The sequence below is a fragment of the Drosophila kikkawai genome, chromosome X (assembly GCF_030179895.1).
Source record: "Drosophila kikkawai strain 14028-0561.14 chromosome X, DkikHiC1v2, whole genome shotgun sequence".
Lineage (NCBI taxonomy): Eukaryota > Metazoa > Arthropoda > Insecta > Diptera > Drosophilidae > Drosophila > Drosophila kikkawai.
Genome location: NC_091733.1, coordinates 30,599,359 through 30,616,018, shown reverse-complemented (window position 1 = coordinate 30,616,018; position 16,660 = coordinate 30,599,359). Strand labels below are relative to the sequence as shown.

Sequence of the window (16,660 nt, the reverse complement as noted above, 5' to 3'; positions counted from 1 at the left end):
ACGGCAACACGTGGGGGCTCTGCGCACAAGTCAAGCGGAAGAGCGACTGAGAGCTGGTGGAGAAGAGCGAAAGGGATTCAACGTACAACAAATAAACGACCCATCGAAGCAGTAATGGAGCAACGACTAAGAAGAAGAAGCGGTGAAGCGGGGGGCAAGCAACGGCCGAGGATGAAAGAGATGGAGCAATGGGGGATGGGGATAGGAGAGGCCACTGCTGAGGTTGAGCAAAAACAGAAAAGGAGAACACAGCAGCAGCAACAAGAACAAAACGCGGGAACTTTTACAGTCGGCAACAGCAGCGCACGTCCACGTAAACACAGTGGCCCCAACGGACTATTCATTTCAAATATTTCTTATTTACTTGTATTGTTATTGTTTTTAATAAAACTATTGTTATATACAGCGCTTTATTATTTTACTATCATTCAAATAATATTTAATTGAAGACCATGTTTCGCAAGTTAACTTTATTTTCCGTTGGCGAAACACAAGCATTATTTAATTACTGCAATTTGGACAGGTGCTATAACTGCGAACACCACTGTGCATACAGGCACACTTAAATGTACACGAAAGCAAACAGTAGGCGGCATGGCAAATAGAAAGAGAACGAGGTGGTGTGAGGGCGGCTGCAGTGGGTGGCGGTGGAGTGTGTAGGGGAGGTAGCCAGAGACATCGTGCGCAGGAACGCTCGTCCGTATGTACGTGAGTGAGTGTGTGTGTAGGTAAAAGAGTGCGGGTGACGCAACAGCAACAACAAGTGCAAGGCGGCAGCGCCGTTGGCAACTGAATACCGCATATACACACACATACACAGCTAAAACCAGACGCACACACACAGTCGCGCAGACATAAAACTCGCAACGTCATAAAACGATTCGAACAACAAAGCGACCAAGCGACTAAACGACGAACAACGGAGCGTCAGAACGTCAGACAAGGCGACGGTCGGAAAGAAACGACGAAATCACAAAAAAAAAAAAATAATTCCCCAGAGTGCCAGAGAGGGAGCGAGAGAGAGATAGCGACATAAAGAGGGAGATGACAAAAGCGAGCGATGGCCCGAAACGTAACAAGCGAGTGCGAGCGAGAAAGGGCGAACATGTTGTTTTTGTCTGCTGCTGCTTCTTGCTTCGTTCGTTCGGCCTTTTATTTCATATTTTTGGCTTTACTCTTTTTGGGGCTATTTTCTTCCCGCTGTTTTCAGCAATTTTTCAAGCAATTTGAAAAGAACTTTATCAGCATCGCGCTAAGGTATTCCTTTGTTATATTTTATTAGCAAAAATCAATGCTTAGAAATCATAATACTTACAAATCTCGGCCTAGAAACAGTTACGAAAACAATTAAGAAAGCTCTAGCTCCGAAAATATTACTACGATTGACTTTTCAAACAAGGAAAAATATCCTATAACAATAAGGAAATTTACAATATGTAAACTTATTTAGTATTTTCCTTTTTCAATTACACTCTATTGCCCAACAATAACAATGGGACCTTTTATTAAATTAGGAAAAGTTACCTGAAAAACTATAAACTATAAACTAAAAACCGTTCTCTGTGAGGGCCTTGCCTTTGGTAATTAAATTTTGTTCTGCATTGTAAAATGTTGCAAGTTAGTGATTAAAATTAAATTAAACAACCTGAGCTCATGTTGCTCTAATTTAATTAATTAACACACACTGTGTGCTTTTTTGTTGTTGATATTTTTACAGCAGAACATTAGGTATTTACAATATTAGAAAATAGAAAAAAGCATTTTGTAACAACACTTTGTATTTTAATGTAAAAAAAAACGTAAAAAAAAACACGTTATATACAAATTGCATGTTTCGAGAAGCAAATATTAAAGTCGTTTTATTACCTTTTTTGTGCTTATTAATTAGCTGTGTGATAATCAGAAATTTAAGCAATTGTTCAACAAAAATAAACCTGATACCAGGGAATTAATACCAATAGTTCCAAAAAACCTGTGCACGATTGTCATAACAAAATTCACAAATTTAAGCTTTCAATTTGGTTTTGATTTAAAAAAAAATATAAATAATATAGATACAAGATTAAAACGAGTTTCAAGAATTTACAGAACCAAGGAACTTAAGGAATTTGTATGCATATTCCATTAAAAATTGTATGTATCTTCCATTGCCCATTGAGGAATATTTTAAACAGAGCTTCTGATACAGTTTTATTAATAGAAAATCAAAATTAAAATATTTCATAAAGTTTCTTTACAAGTTTATCTTCTCCTAAGGATTAAATAATAAGCAGAGAAAGGGTTAAAAAAAAACATTTTCAGAAATGAACCAAACATTTTGGACGATTATTCTCCCTTGCGAATTTTCCTAGTTTTCCTTCTTTTAAGCTTCTTCTCCACTGAAAATAGCTTAATTTTCGGGAGAAGAGCGCCAACGTCGCAATTTCAAACCCCACAAAGTGCAGCAACAAAAGGCAACTGTGTGCGTGTGAGTGTGTGTGCATGAAAAATGATAGAGACTCTCGTGTGGAAGCAAAAGGAGAAGACAACAAGAGGATAGAGGAGAGAAGACAAGAGCAAGAAGAGGTGGTGAAGAGGGCCAGGAGTAGAAGCGGCGGACAAGGCGCAGAGCATGATAAAGACGGGTGGTGGGGGGTAAAAACGAGTCTAACGAGTAAAACGCAGCAGCGGCCGCAGCGGCAGCGGCACACACGGCGCGCAAGGTGAAACACGTACGAAAAAGTTAAAGAAATCAAGAAGAAAACCGTGTAAAGCGACTGTAAGAGAGAGACAGGGAGAGCGGCATAATAATAATAATAATAATAATTGTGGAGCACATACACACACAGAGACTCGTATAAATAGCAGCGCATGCTTTTTCACTGTTTTATTCACATACACACACACACACACATGGATGTGTGTGGGTGGTTGGCGTTGCTTTTAGTCTTTGTTGTTGCTTGATAAAAGCCAGAAATACGTACAGAGACGGAAAACGAAATGAAAAAAGAGGAAAAAAAAAATCACGAGTAGGCCGAAAGCAATTCATTTCAGATAAACGCCGCCTGCTGCCTCATTCTTCCTTCTTCTCTTGTTTTCCATCTATCTATATGCTTCATCTTCCTCCTATTCATCCTCCTCTTGCTCTTCTTTTACTTCATCAACTTTTCAGTGTTTTTGGTTCTTATTTATTTTATTTTTTTTTTGGTAAAGTAAAGTATTGATTTTTCGCCTTTGAGCTTTAATTTAGTGCACACATTGGATATGCGTGTGCGTGCAAAAAACAGTTGCGGCCATAAAAATAAATTCGCTTTAAAGAAAATAATTTAAAAATAATAGACTTTAATTTTTAGCGGAATATTAAATTAAATTAAATTATAGTTTTAAAAATTAATTTAATTTTATTTAAAATTTTAATTTATTAAAATTCTATAAAAGTAATAAATTTTCTATAATTTTCCATAGTGCATATTGCCTGCGTGTTGTTTTTGTTGCGTGCGTGTGCTTTATCAGTTATTATTGTAGTTGTTTTTTTTTTTGGCCGGGGAAAACGTGTTTTCCACCTCAATTTACCGTACGTAGGTTGCAGATTTTCGTTATTTTTTCTTCTTTATTTTTTTTTCGGTTACTTTTCTTAATTTATTTGTATATGTTGCGCGAAAACACGAAAATATCTGCCCACAGAAACAGAGAAAATGAGCCAGAAAAAAATAATAATAATAACAACAAAGTGCAGTTGCAATTTTAAAATTGCAAAAATGCAAAGTGCAAAAATATTTAGTGAAACACATATGTCGCACACATGTGGTGTTTCTTTCTTCATTAAATCTGCGAAATGTGGAAATTCTTTGGTGAAAAATCAAGTTGAAAATGACTTTTTAGGCAAGTGTTTTCTTTTTTAACTTTTCACCTTTTTAATATTAAATAAATTTAAGTTTTTATTTATTTATACCTTTTCTTATAAGTTTCTTTGAAAAATTAGGACAAAGGCACCACAAATTAGGAAAATATATCAAAAATTTAGTAAAAATATTAATTATAAATATAAAATTTAATAAAATCTCTGTGATATTTGTTAGGAAACATTTAATAATTAAAAAAACCTTGTTGAAAATAAAATTCAAAAATATTTTTCAAAAACTTAAGATAAACTAGGAAAAAAACAACGAAAAAATTTCTTAACTTACGAGTTCAGAGTTGTATATTTACGAATTCTTCTTTTTTTTTAAAGCTTTTTTCTCTGTTTTCTCCTTTATTCTTTTTTGATTCTTTTTGGTTTTCTTCAGGTTCAAGAACATTCGAGAGGCAGAGAGATAGTGAAGAATTAACGACAAAAAAAAGCGATAAGAAAGTTGCGCGAGATAAGAACAAGAGCAAGGAATTTGCTTTTAAATTACTTTCACATGTTCCAAAGTTTGCAAATGAAATAATAAATACAAAAAAAAAATAGGAAAAAAAAGAAAATAAAAGGAAATACAAGGGAGGAATGATCTACATTTGATGGCGCAGAAATAAGCAAAAAAAAAAAAATATATATACATATGTTGATATCAACTTTGACTTTTGCCCATTCATTATTTGCGCCTTTATTGTTCTTCTCTGAAGCTTTGTTTCGTTTTCGTTTGCCTTTAACTTTTTGTTATTTTTGTTTTGTCATTTTGTACATATTTTCTTTTTTTTTTTTTTAGTTTTATTTTGTTGCCAAGAAACATGGAATTTCCATTAAAATACAAGTGACACTGCGTTTCTTGTTCCTCTACCCCCTCTCTTTAGCTAAAGATTTTCCCATGTTTTCTACAGATATTTCTATAATTCCATACTCTATAATTCCATATATAAATTTATTTGTAGTTGTTGTTGTTGTTTTGTTGTTCTTTTAATATTGAAATGACTTAAAAACAACAATTTAATAAAAGTAATAATTTATTTTTTAGGTATTTACAAAGAATAATATTATATTAGGCTTTGAAAATCCAACTAAAATATGTAATAAAATAAATTTAAAATTTAATTAAAATATATAAATTAAATAAATGAAATAAACAAATTGAAATCTATACTTTTCACAAAGAATTAATCATAAGTACACGTTTTAATATTCTTTTTTGGCCATATTTTCATAAATATTATTAAAATTAACACTATTCTGGTGCCAAATAGTATCATTTTTTTGCTAAACATTTTTTTATTTCTGTTTTCTTTATCTTTTCTTCGTTTTCTTCATCATTGAAAAAGTAAACGTTGCCAAACTTCAGGCGAATGTGAACTTTTTACTTGCGTATCTTCTCAAATTGTTGTTTTTATTTGTCTCTTTATTTAACAAATATTTCCCTTTTTTTTTGTATTCGTTTGTTTCTGTTTTTTTTTCTGGAGAGAAGGAAAAATCAATATGCGCGGATTGCGATTGCATTTAAATGAACGCAAAAAAAAAAAAAAGAAAAGAAAACAAGAAATACCATGTGAATGTGTATTTTTCTTCCTTTTTTTAATATATTTGTTATTTGTTTTTCGTGTGCGAGTGTGTGTGTGTGGCAACAAATAAAAAATATGGTTGAGCAGCAAAAGCAGACAGAAAACCGGTTCAACAAGAAATTCTACGTGCGGCTTAAAAAAAATATATATATATATATTTACTCATATTTAAAAATAAAAATAATAATAATAATAAAAAGAAACTGAGGCCATCACAAAGTATAGCTATTCACATTTCGAGAAAGAAAAGAAATTGTTTGAAACATCATCACTAATATTTGCATAATTTAAATGCTAATTAAACCAACGGATCGCCATCGGAATAGGAATAGCTATAAAGAATCAAAGAGGAATATATATATATGTAAAAGAAGTTGGTTAAAAACACTCAAAAGGCCACACCACGAAAGGTATAAATAAATAAAGCCACAAATGTATGGAAATATATACCACAATATAGCGCGGCAACGACAAAAAAAAAAAAAGAAAAAAAAATAGAGATACCAAAATAAAACAAATAAAAAAGGGAAGAGAAAAAAAACTATTAAGAAAAGACTTGATATTTTTGGCGCCACACGTTTTATCTAGAAGAAAAAGTTGAACACATGTCGCCGAGGAATTGATTAAATCAATTTCAAGAAGAGACTCTTTAAGAACTGGAATTCTTCATAGAGAAGAGATTCTTAACCTCAAAGAGGGGTTTTTTTTTTTTAGGAAAATAATGCTAGGAAAATAAAATGCAAGAAGGGTATAAACCGGGGTTGTAATATAAAATAAAGAAAATATAATGAATTTAAGAAATAATATTAAAAAAAAATGTTTTAATTAAAAAAAATATATATTAAAAAAAAATTGTGAAGAACTAGAAAAATTCAAATTAAAATAAAAAACAAAAATGGTAAAGAATTGGAAAAAAATCAAACTGGAAAAAAACTAGGGAAGAATTAGAAGAAATTAAATAAAAAATAAATAAATAATATGTACATGCATATTTTTTATACACGCTAAGCTTATTCCCTTAAATTTTTTTATAACAATACGAGTTTTTTTAAGGCTTCCAATTCAAAATGTAATCATGGAAAATATGGATTTTACGCCCATAGCTAACCGACGGCTTTTGGATTTTTAAATGAATATGATATTCAACAAAATTAATTAATTTAATAAATAAATTGTAGAAGAAAATAATTTTTAAACAAAATACAAAATATATTGTATCTGTTGTTCTTTTAGTTCTTAGAACAAAAATGAAATATTTTGAATGCATTTTGGAATAACATTTAAGACAATATACATATGTACATAGACCCCATAGAAACCCATATATATTCCCAGAAAAAGAACCCCCACACACACAGAAAATACCTGACAAAACTTTAAATTTTTTTTAAAATAAAACAAATCCAACGGAAATTATGATTTTTTTAAATATATTTTTCCTATACAACTTACCAAATCGGCAATGAATTGTAGATAAATCCGCGATGTAAAAAAATCCACAAGAATCCATGCAAAAAAAACTGTATTTAAATTAAGTTTTCTCAACTTGGCTTTAATTTTTTGACTTTTTCTTTGCACACAAGTTCGCGAAATCTATTGATTTTTCTTATTCTTTGGGCGAAGCGGTAACAATAAAAAAAATAATAAACTTTACAAATATATATATATATAGAGGTATAGATATTTATATATATATTTTATAACGGCGAAAGGGAAGCATATAACGGTTGATTATATATATATTTTTTAAGCACAGGGCGTTGTCTGGCCCAAAAAAAAAGTTTCGTTTTTTTTTTCTTTTTTTTTATTTAACGAATTCTCTCTGCATGGGTATGGGCATGTCTGTGCATGTGTGCAAAAACAACTATGTTTGCACACACATACACCAACAGGGGTAAAATTAACAACAAAAAAATATATATATACAAAAAATTAGAACACACACATTTAAAGAGCGACAGAGAGGGAGAGAGAGCGAAAGAGAGAGACCAGCCAGCGAGCAAGCGAGAGAGAGCGAGTAAAATGTTATAAAAAAAAGTCGCGACGCAATTTTTATACTTTATTTCATTTGATTTTCTTTTTGTTAAGCTGCCTTTCTTTGGGATTTTTCTCTTTTTTTTTTTTTTTTGATTAGATTGACAGCACAAACACACACGCACGCACTGATATATATATATATGTATTTTCTGTTATATGTATTTTATAGCTGTATTTTATCTATTTTGCGTTGCACAAAAAATACCTCCGTTCGATTGGCTTTTACGTGGATTTATTATTTTATAAATAAATTCGCAAAACGCTGTCAATTTCTTTTATTCTTATATATATTTTTTTTCGTTCACATGCTCTGCGCGCAGCACACACCCGAGTTTTTAGTTTGCGTTTGCAGCCATTTCGACAACGACAACGCCGAAACGCAACGCAATGACGGCAGCGACAGCGACGCTGGCAGCGGCAGCGAACGAACGGCAACGTCGACCGAGCCAACTTCGAACCGAAAATGAAAGACGAACGGCCATACGAAACGGAAACACAATAAAAAAAAAAAGAAAAAGAAATTACCTATAGGAAATATGGTTTAATACCTGGCTCTGCCTTTTTTTAAGTCCTCCAATTATAATTGCAAATTATTGATCCGAAATTATCAAATTATAAGTATTTAATAACCTCGCGTACACAGAGAGCGAGAGCGCTTGTTGTTTTGTTGCTCGTCTCCGGCGTTGCTTTGCCTTCTTTCACGCTCGCTTGCTGCTTTGCCGCCGCTCCTGCGTTCGGTTCGGTGTGCGCCGTTAGTCGGCTCGACGTCGAACATCGAACATGGCAGGCGTCGAACTCTAAGCCGAAGTGCACAGTGGCGTCCAAATTGGATTGGTCAAGTGCAAAAACAAAGGGTAGGGGTTTTTTATTTTACGATTTAAGACATTTTTAACGTGGGTTATTTGGGAAAATAATTATGAAATTAGATATCACTGAATGAATATCATGAACTAGTTAATAGAATTTATATTTTATACATTTTTAATATTAATTTTTGGACAAGACTTGTATATTTTCAAATATTAATTTATAAATAAATATATTTTAAGGCAAAAGTTAAAAAAAAAACAAAGTTTAAATATTAGTAATAATCTATTAATGATAATCATTTAAAAAATATTGAAGTTTTCAATAATCATTAAATGGTTTTAATTTAACTAAATAATAGTTAATTAAGCAATTAATAGAAGCTATAGTAATATTTTATGTAGGAAAAATTCCTAAAAAATGTATTTTAACTAAATATATAATTAAAAATATATAAATAAACCAAAGTTTCCTTTGTTCAAATAATTATTTATTATAGTTTTTCGTATATTTTTCTTCTGATTATTATTTCACAGAGTTCGGATTACGGGCGCCCCTTCTTGAAAAATTGTTTAGTTTTAGATTTCCGGCAAAGCTTTTTGATTGAATTGTGAAAAATAAGCAAATTATCAAGTTAAATTTTATTCGTTCTTTGCAATTTTGGTTCCCCTTTTGTTTTTTTTTTTTATTAGCTAATTCCCCTCATTTTTCGATCGCCTCATGCGTTTTGTTTTGTTTTTCTTTTGCTTCATATATATTTTTTTTTGTGTTTTTCCTTTTTTTTTTTGCCGTTTGCCAATTTGCAGTGAAAGTGAAAATCGCTGAGAGAGCGCGCAGGCGGCGCAAAAAGGGGGAATTGCAGTGTGGGTTGCTTGCTGCAAGGGGGAGGGGACAATGGGTGGGTGGGTGTTTGGTTGGTGGTAGTGGTGGGTGGCTTTGCGGGCAGAGGGCAACGGCCAGCGTCGGCCTAGGCCAGGCCTAAAAAAAAAAAGCAATCACACATGTGCGATCTACTACCTGAGAATAAATCTCAGAAATACCTTAAATTACATGCGCTATTTTTGTAAAGTGTAATGGTTAGCTATTTCTTTCGTTCATTGTTATTTAATTCCACAAATTAAATATATAAAATATTTAATTTTTTATAATGAAATTATATATTTAAAAAAAATATATATACTTTTATTTATTCTTATTAATTATTATTTTATTTTCATGTAAGCTGTTTGTTCATCTTTATTCATAAATGCTAAATACTTCTTTAAATATTATTAAATGACGATTTCTTGCTGTGCATTTCGCGCTAATGTTTCGTGTCTATTAATATTGTCCGTTGTCCGTTGCCATTGCCGTTGTTGTTGGTGCTGATTTGCCTTGTTTGTTATTATTAGGTCTGCCATCGCTTCCTCCTCCTCACCCTCTTCTTTGGCACTCTACGGCTCATCGCTCTCTTCCCACTCTCTCTATCTCTCTCTCTCTCTCTCTATTACACTCTCATTTCGCTTTTCCCATTTTCTACGTCCCTCTGTTGTTGCTATTGTTGTTTGCAACCGGCCGGCGGAAGACTTGCAACATTTTTGTTGTTTTTTTTTTTTCTAAGCGCCCGTTTTGCCACGTTGCCAGTTTTCAGTGCAAAAAAAGAAAAGAAAAAAGAAAATAAGCGGCGGCACACACACATACACACAGCCGTACGTAAAAGCGGCAACAGCGCAACATGTTCGAAACAAACTGAAGTTTGGCAACGCTGCCGTAGCAGCAGCAGCACAGCGGCAGCAGCGACATTTTATAACAAACATAAATAAATAAAAGAAGCAGAAAGGAAGATGGCAACAAGAGCGAAATGAAACGGAAAACGGATGAACGAAATGACGGTGGCCAAGAGTGAAAGAGCTGCTGTTGAATGGGCACAAATGCATTTGCATGAGACGGCTCCATACCGCGTCATACAACATCATACCGCCTTAAAAATAAAACAGCAACCCAGTCGTATACTTTCATGCGCACTCATTCAACGTCAGGCAATCGAAACGAAAATGTCGCGAGCTGGCGGTACGCCCGTAAATTTATACGATGAACGTGAGGTATTGTTATTTAACTGAATATTTAAATTTAAATATTACAAAAATTTAATTATTTTTTAAACTGTATATTTCGATCAAGGTTATGGAGGAATTTATCAGCTGTTATCGCCATTTCACCGCCTTGTGGGACAGCACCAGCGACGATTATTTATCAAAACAGAAGAAAGAGCCAGGTTATCGAGAGCTTCTCAATATCCTACAACGGATCAACGGTGAAGCTTCCATGCATGATGTAAAGCGAAAGATAAACTCATTGCGATGCTGTTATCGACGTCAAATTAAAAAGGTACAGGCCTCCCAGACTGGCTACAAGCCACGTCTTTGGTGGTATCACCTCATGGACTTTCTTAATCCCGTTCTCAATATTCAATCGCCGTTGCGGGTGAAATCGGAGAGTCTGGAAGATAGTCTCGATGAGACCAGCATTAATGTGAGTAAAGTAAATTTTTAAAACAATATCCTATCTCGGTAATTTGATTATACATTAAAATTAATAATAATAATAATAAATAAATTAGGGTTTCGATTTGCTTGCTTTAGAATTTTTCCTCATTTATTTAGCAACTTTATACAAATAATTTCGCTTCGAAAGGGCTTTCTGTTCGATTGCCTGAGAAGGTATTGGTTTTCTGTCTGTTCAGGGTTTTGTTCTTCTCACGCTTGTTCGTTCGTGTCGTGGTTTGACGGCGAACCCGTCGTACGACCGCTGCGGTTGGTCGTAGGCAGTGCTGTCACTTTAGAAATTTATAACATCTAGCAAATTTATAATTTCCTTTTAGCAATTTTTGCAATTATATTAAAAAGCTTGTCATTTTTATTTTTGTGTAAAATTTTTAGCTACTTTATCCCCACATCTAGCATTTATTGCTTTCGCTATTTTGGCAGCACTGGTGGTATGACAGTCGCTTGTCGTTCGATTCAGTTATCAAATTTAGATTCCCGTCAGTCGCTAGCCAGGTCGCTCGGTGGTTGCCATGTCGCAGCATAGTAACACGTCCATTGAAGTATGGCGGGAATTCTTTAAGCTGTACCGATCCATGCCGGAACTATGGCTAGTGCGTAGCAAGCCCTATCGGAATCGTCGGCTCAAGAACGAGTCCTATGGCCAATTGTTGACGCTGATGCGTCAGATCGAATCTAATGCCAATATCCATACGCTGAAGCGAAAAATTAACAATTTTCGTACATCATATCGCCGGGAATTACGTAAGGTCCTGCGCAGTGGACACAGCTATGTGCCCAATCTTTGGTATTTCAAGGATCTGGATTTTTTATGTGATCTGGAAACTAGTGATTTGCAAGATGACAGTATGATGCAAAAGGAATCTGAAACGGAAATGGATTTGGAACCGGATTCTTTAGCACAGGATAACACTGAGGAGTACCAACCACAAACATCTAACGAATTGGGAAATTTGGAAAGAGTTCAACTTAAAGTTGAAAACACCGAGAACATGGGAGTTGGTGAAATCAATGAGGTATCATCATCCGGCCTCGAGAACCAACATCATTATAATCAGGTTCTAGTCCATCACATCAACCATATTGGTACCGACACCGAAGTGAGTGCAACCTGGGTAGACTATAAATTCTTTGTAGTTTTCAAATTTATAAATTTAATTTTGTACTTTAAGCTGACTTCTAAGACTTGAACATCACCATATCCTTCATCTTAAATGCCAAATATTTTCCTTTTTTAAATATTCTTCCAGGACGACGAAATATTTGCGGGATCCTTTGAAAAGGAGGAGGATGTACTTGGGGGCATGGAGCCCGGAAGCGAAGGCGAGGCGGAACCTGAACAATATATAGATACCGAGGCCGATCCAGATCATGATCTTGAATCTGAACCCATAATAGCCGTGCGCCATAGGACGAATCTCAAAGAAAATAATGATTTCCATGACTCGAGGGAAGGACATGACCTTAATAAATCTTTACGCTCCACTACTACGCTACGTAACAAACGCCGTCGGAACAGCAATGCCAGTGATTACGACGATAGCAGGAATCAGCAGGGAAAGCGACAACGGGTCACGGAAGAGCTTTCTCTGGACAGAAATCGGGATTGGGATCGGGATCGGGTCATAGATAGGGAGAGCGATAACGAGTGCGAACTGATCGGTAAGCGGATGGCCGCCCACTTCCGGAATATGCGAACAGATCAAAGGCTCTTCGCCGAACGGATTATCAGCGAAGTACTCGTTTTTGGTCGGATGAATCGTCTATCTTTTGACTCTCAGTTTATTCCAGATCGTAAATAAGGTTTAAATTTAATTTACAAAAGAAAAGAAGTTCCAAAAGAAATAACCTTTCTTCAGAAGCCTAGATTTATAAATCTAGGCATTTTTCAGTAAAAAAATAAAAAAAAAACATCTAATGGATTCTTCTGAGAATTAAATAAACGTCAAAAAAGAATTTAAGAATCCGAATAAGTTTGGCTTGATTGATAAAAAGAAAAGAAAGAAAAAGAAATATCGTAAAAGCAAAATTCAAAAAAATATAAGAATCTACATAAGGAAATTCTCCCCCTGAAGAAAATCTTCCGAGTTTGTCTTCAAGGAGGAAAAGAATCGTTAAAATTAAAAAAAATAGCTTTTTCTTAAGCAAAAACTAAAGACAATTCGAGAAGAGGGCAGAGATTTGCAGATTTGGAATTATTCACAGGTGCAGGCGACAATCTGATTCGAATGATTTTGACCAATAAATGTAAATTGTGATAAATATTTTTGTTACTAAAAAAAAAAATAATAATAATAATAATAAAAATGAAATATTTTTTTAATATAAAAATCTAATATTTGTAAAAATTTTTTAATTGACAGCGACATTTTGGTCGCCTGCAAATATTCGCAGCAAAAATGCAAAAATGGCAAAATGCAAAGCAAGACGCGAAAGGCTAAAGACAGGCGAAAGGAGAGAGGGAGGATGGACTGAGAGGGAGACAGGGGCAGTGACAGAGAGAGGGAGAGGTGAAACATAAAAAGAACTGTATACGGGCAAACCGGTTTTTATTCATTTTAAATTTGTGTGAGCGGTTTGGTTCTCCTCCTCCTTCTCCAGCTCCTCTTTACCACCCCTGTCCTCTTATTCTTTATTTGCTTCTTGTTTTCTTCCCTTCTTGTTCTTCTTCTCCTTTACATTTTCTGCTGCTGCTCTGCTCTGCTCCGACTGCGATTCTTTTATTCTCTTACTTTTTTTGCGCGCGCTCGCTTGCCTTCCCCCCTCTTTCCGTCTCCTTCACCCCACACCACTACATCACATCTCTTCTGGCTCACGTTTCCATGCCATGCCAAGAGAAATTCACAGCTTGTTCTTGTTGTTATTGCCGTTTCCTTTTGCTTTAGTAACTTTAATTTGTTGGCATTGCCATTGCCGTTATACAGCTTCCATCCCGCTCTGGCTTGTCAGGCCCACTGTCTCTCTCTCTCACACTTCTTGCCCTTTTACATTGCTCTATTATCGCTGGTTTGGTTAGGTCGGGTTCTACTTTTCTTCTGTTTTTGTTGTCTTCTTTTGGCTTCTTTTTTTTTTGCTGCCCGGTTGGATGGGGTGGGATGGAGAAAGGGGTCTTATGGCATCCCTGGGTATGTGTGTGTGTGTGAATCAGTCGGTGTATGTACATATGTGTGCAAATATATATTTTACATGCAATGCATGGCTGTGTGTGAGTAATTATTTATGCATCCACGTAACTTGATCAAATTTTTAACTGCTATTTGCATTTGGTCACACCTTTGGTTGTTGTTGCCACTTGCATTAACCCATTAACAGCTTGAGAAGCGATAATAATACTGTTATTTTAGAACTCTAAAATTGTTTAAAATTCTTAGGTATGCTTAGGAAGATTTTAAATTAAAATTTTTTATAGTTTTGTTATTTGTCTCTCGTTTTTGTGTGTGCATTTCTTTCTGTCCTCTTATTTGCTTTCTGTGATTTTATTATTTTTCTGTAGCATTTGGTTTTACGGTTTTATTTCGTATTGCCACAATAAAAAAATAAAAATACAAAATAAAAGCAGCACGACGTCAGGTCATTAATAACATTGTTGCCCCCTGTCCTTCCTGTTTTGTTTTTCGCCTTGCTCTGAATTTTTATTGCCACCTCCTCCTTCTCCACAATATCCTCCTCCTCCTTTTCTTTGGCAGCCCCCTTTATCAGCCCGCCGTTTACCACCACACATCCCACCATTACCCTTTGCTTATTTTTTAGCTGTCGATTTTTTTCGTTGTTTTCTTTCCTGCTTTAGTTTTGGCTTTCAGTTTTTGATATGTAGTTGTTGTTGTTATAACCGGCATTTAAGCCGTCTCAAAGAAGAGAAGGAAAATTATAAAATTTAGCTAAATTACTGGGCTCTGGTTGTTTTTATTTTATTTTTTCTTCTATTCCACTATTTATTGGTGTTCTCTTGATTTTCCGTGTAAACCATTCTTTTTAGTTTAGATAGATTTGCAATGGAAGTTTCTGTAAAACTTTCAATGTCCACTGTACTACTTTGTGTGCTTGTTTGTCGCCTTTTGCCTTTTGCTATCGGCATCTTTACTTAGCTTTTCACATGTCTGCCTTACGCCCCTTTCTCCTCACCTCATGCTTCTTTCCCCTCTCTTCACTATTTTGCGTCCCCTTTATCCTTGCGGCAAACAGTTTTTGGTTCGTAGTCACCGCAATAATCCATCCCATCTCAGTGTGTGTGTGTTTGTGGCACAAAATGAAATGGCAAAACAAGGTCAAGTGTAGGGAGCAAAGTTTGTTTGAGTGCACACACATATATGTACATATGTACATATACATACGCATACACACAGAACCCAAACCATAAAACATAAATTAAAAATAATACAATTAATTAAAAATTGCAACTTCAATTGATAAATTTAATATATTTTCTAATAATATTCAAATAGTCTTTACTTCATTTTTGTAACTACTTTCTGTTAATTGCAGCCTTCACTTAAGCTTTAAAGTTTAAACAATAGAATTCTCGTACCTAGGCCTTTTTTCTCGTCGTCTGAGTCACGTTCAACAGGCGCTGCTGTGGACGTCAGCGCCGGCTGAGGCAGAAACAGAGGCAGCTCCAGAATTTTGAGGTTAACTTTTTGACGACAAAATAATTGCACAAAGGTGCGAGAAGTGTGTGTGTTTTCTTTTTTTATTGTAATATTCTCATTTTTTTTATTTTAGAGCTGAACTTGACGGATGCCGCTGCCGGCTCCGCTGCCTCTACCGCTGCTGGCGTCGACTGCACAACGACACCTGTGGCTATGCGAAAAAGTCGACGATAAATACAAAATACAGAGGGGGGGAAAACAAGCGCGATGGAAGAAAAAGAAAATAAAACAACCCTCGTCTGAGATTTGCGCTGTCAATTTTTCACAGCCTATGCAGTAATTCGCGCTCTCTTTCGTTTGCGTTTCCTCTCTTTATCGCTCTCGCGCTTTTTCCCCAGCTCTTGCTCTGAAGAATAAGGTGTGACGTACAAACGAAAACACAGAGGCAAAAAGCAAAAAGTAAAAAGCTAAACAAAGAAAAATAATAAATAAATAAAGCTAAAAGAAACAGCAGCTGAAAGTGTAACTAAAATACACACACCGAAAATTATATACCAACAAAAACACACACACCCATATACGCGAGCATTGCGAAAAAAAACAACAAAAAGGAAACCTAAATAAAAAATTAAATGGAAATTTCTGATATAAAACACACGCAAGCTCTCACACGCACATACACTAGCAAGCCAAGTGAAATTTGGCAACAGCGCAACGCCGGCAGACACAAAAACAAACAATGCGCCAGTAAAGAACGTCGCACGCGCGAGTGAGACGGACAGATGGCGGGTGGGTGGTTAAGTAAGTGAGTGAGAGAGCCAGTGCGTCAGCAGAGAGCGGGCTGCGTTGTTTTTGCGCAGCGCCGCACGGCAACAGCGGCCGCTGCTCCACCGCGTAAGAGGCAGCCCAGTGCGAAATTTGCAGCAAAAAACAAAGCATTCTTTAAATATTTGAGAAATTTACTTAAAAACAGCTGTACATTTTAAACCAATAATAAAAATATTTACATATGAACAAATTCTTTTATTGCATAAAATAATAAAATTAAGACTCATTAAATCAAAATATCAACCAGACTTGTTTGCAACATGGCAACTGTTTACTTTGTTATCTGCAAGTAAAAGCTGAATAGCAAAATTCGCATTGGGTCGTTGGCTCTTCTTCTTATTCCTCTACCACTCGCCCTCTCTCTCCCTCCCCACCCACCTAACGACCTCTCGCTCTTCCTCTTCGCGT

At 35.1% G+C, this 16,660-nt stretch overlaps 1 protein-coding gene across 4 annotated transcripts; it reads left to right on the top strand.

The window, feature by feature from the left end:
• Positions 1–10,126: 10,126 nt before the first annotated feature.
• LOC108080517 (uncharacterized) lies at positions 10,127–16,406 on the top strand. 4 transcript variants are annotated; one of them, XR_011445508.1, is made up of 4 exons: positions 10,127–10,376; positions 10,456–10,806; positions 15,321–15,463; positions 15,558–16,406. XR_011445508.1 is itself a non-coding variant. In XM_017175301.3 (3 exons), exons 1-3 carry the CDS (start codon positions 10,152–10,154, stop codon positions 12,638–12,640), a joined length of 1,128 nt encoding a protein of 375 aa, XP_017030790.1. In that variant the 5' UTR covers positions 10,141–10,151; the 3' UTR covers positions 12,641–13,105. The 4 variants fall into 4 exon arrangements, 2 of the variants coding, with proteins under 2 accessions (XP_017030790.1, XP_017030789.1); XR_011445507.1 differs by having other exon boundaries at positions 15,321–15,497; XM_017175301.3 differs by lacking the exons at positions 15,321–15,463; positions 15,558–16,406 and adding an exon at positions 12,089–13,105 and having other exon boundaries at positions 10,141–10,376.
• The last annotated feature ends 254 nt before the right edge of the window (positions 16,407–16,660 follow it).

Excerpts from the sequence above, each read along its gene's own strand:
- LOC108080517 (XM_017175300.3), top strand. The coding sequence starts at position 11,351 with ATGTCGCAGCATAGTAACACGTCCATTGAAGTATGGCGGGAATTCTTT. Across the intron at positions 11,939-12,088 it reads ATATTGGTACCGACACCGAA|GACGACGAAATATTTGCGGG; the intron begins GTGAGTGCAACC and ends ATATTCTTCCAG.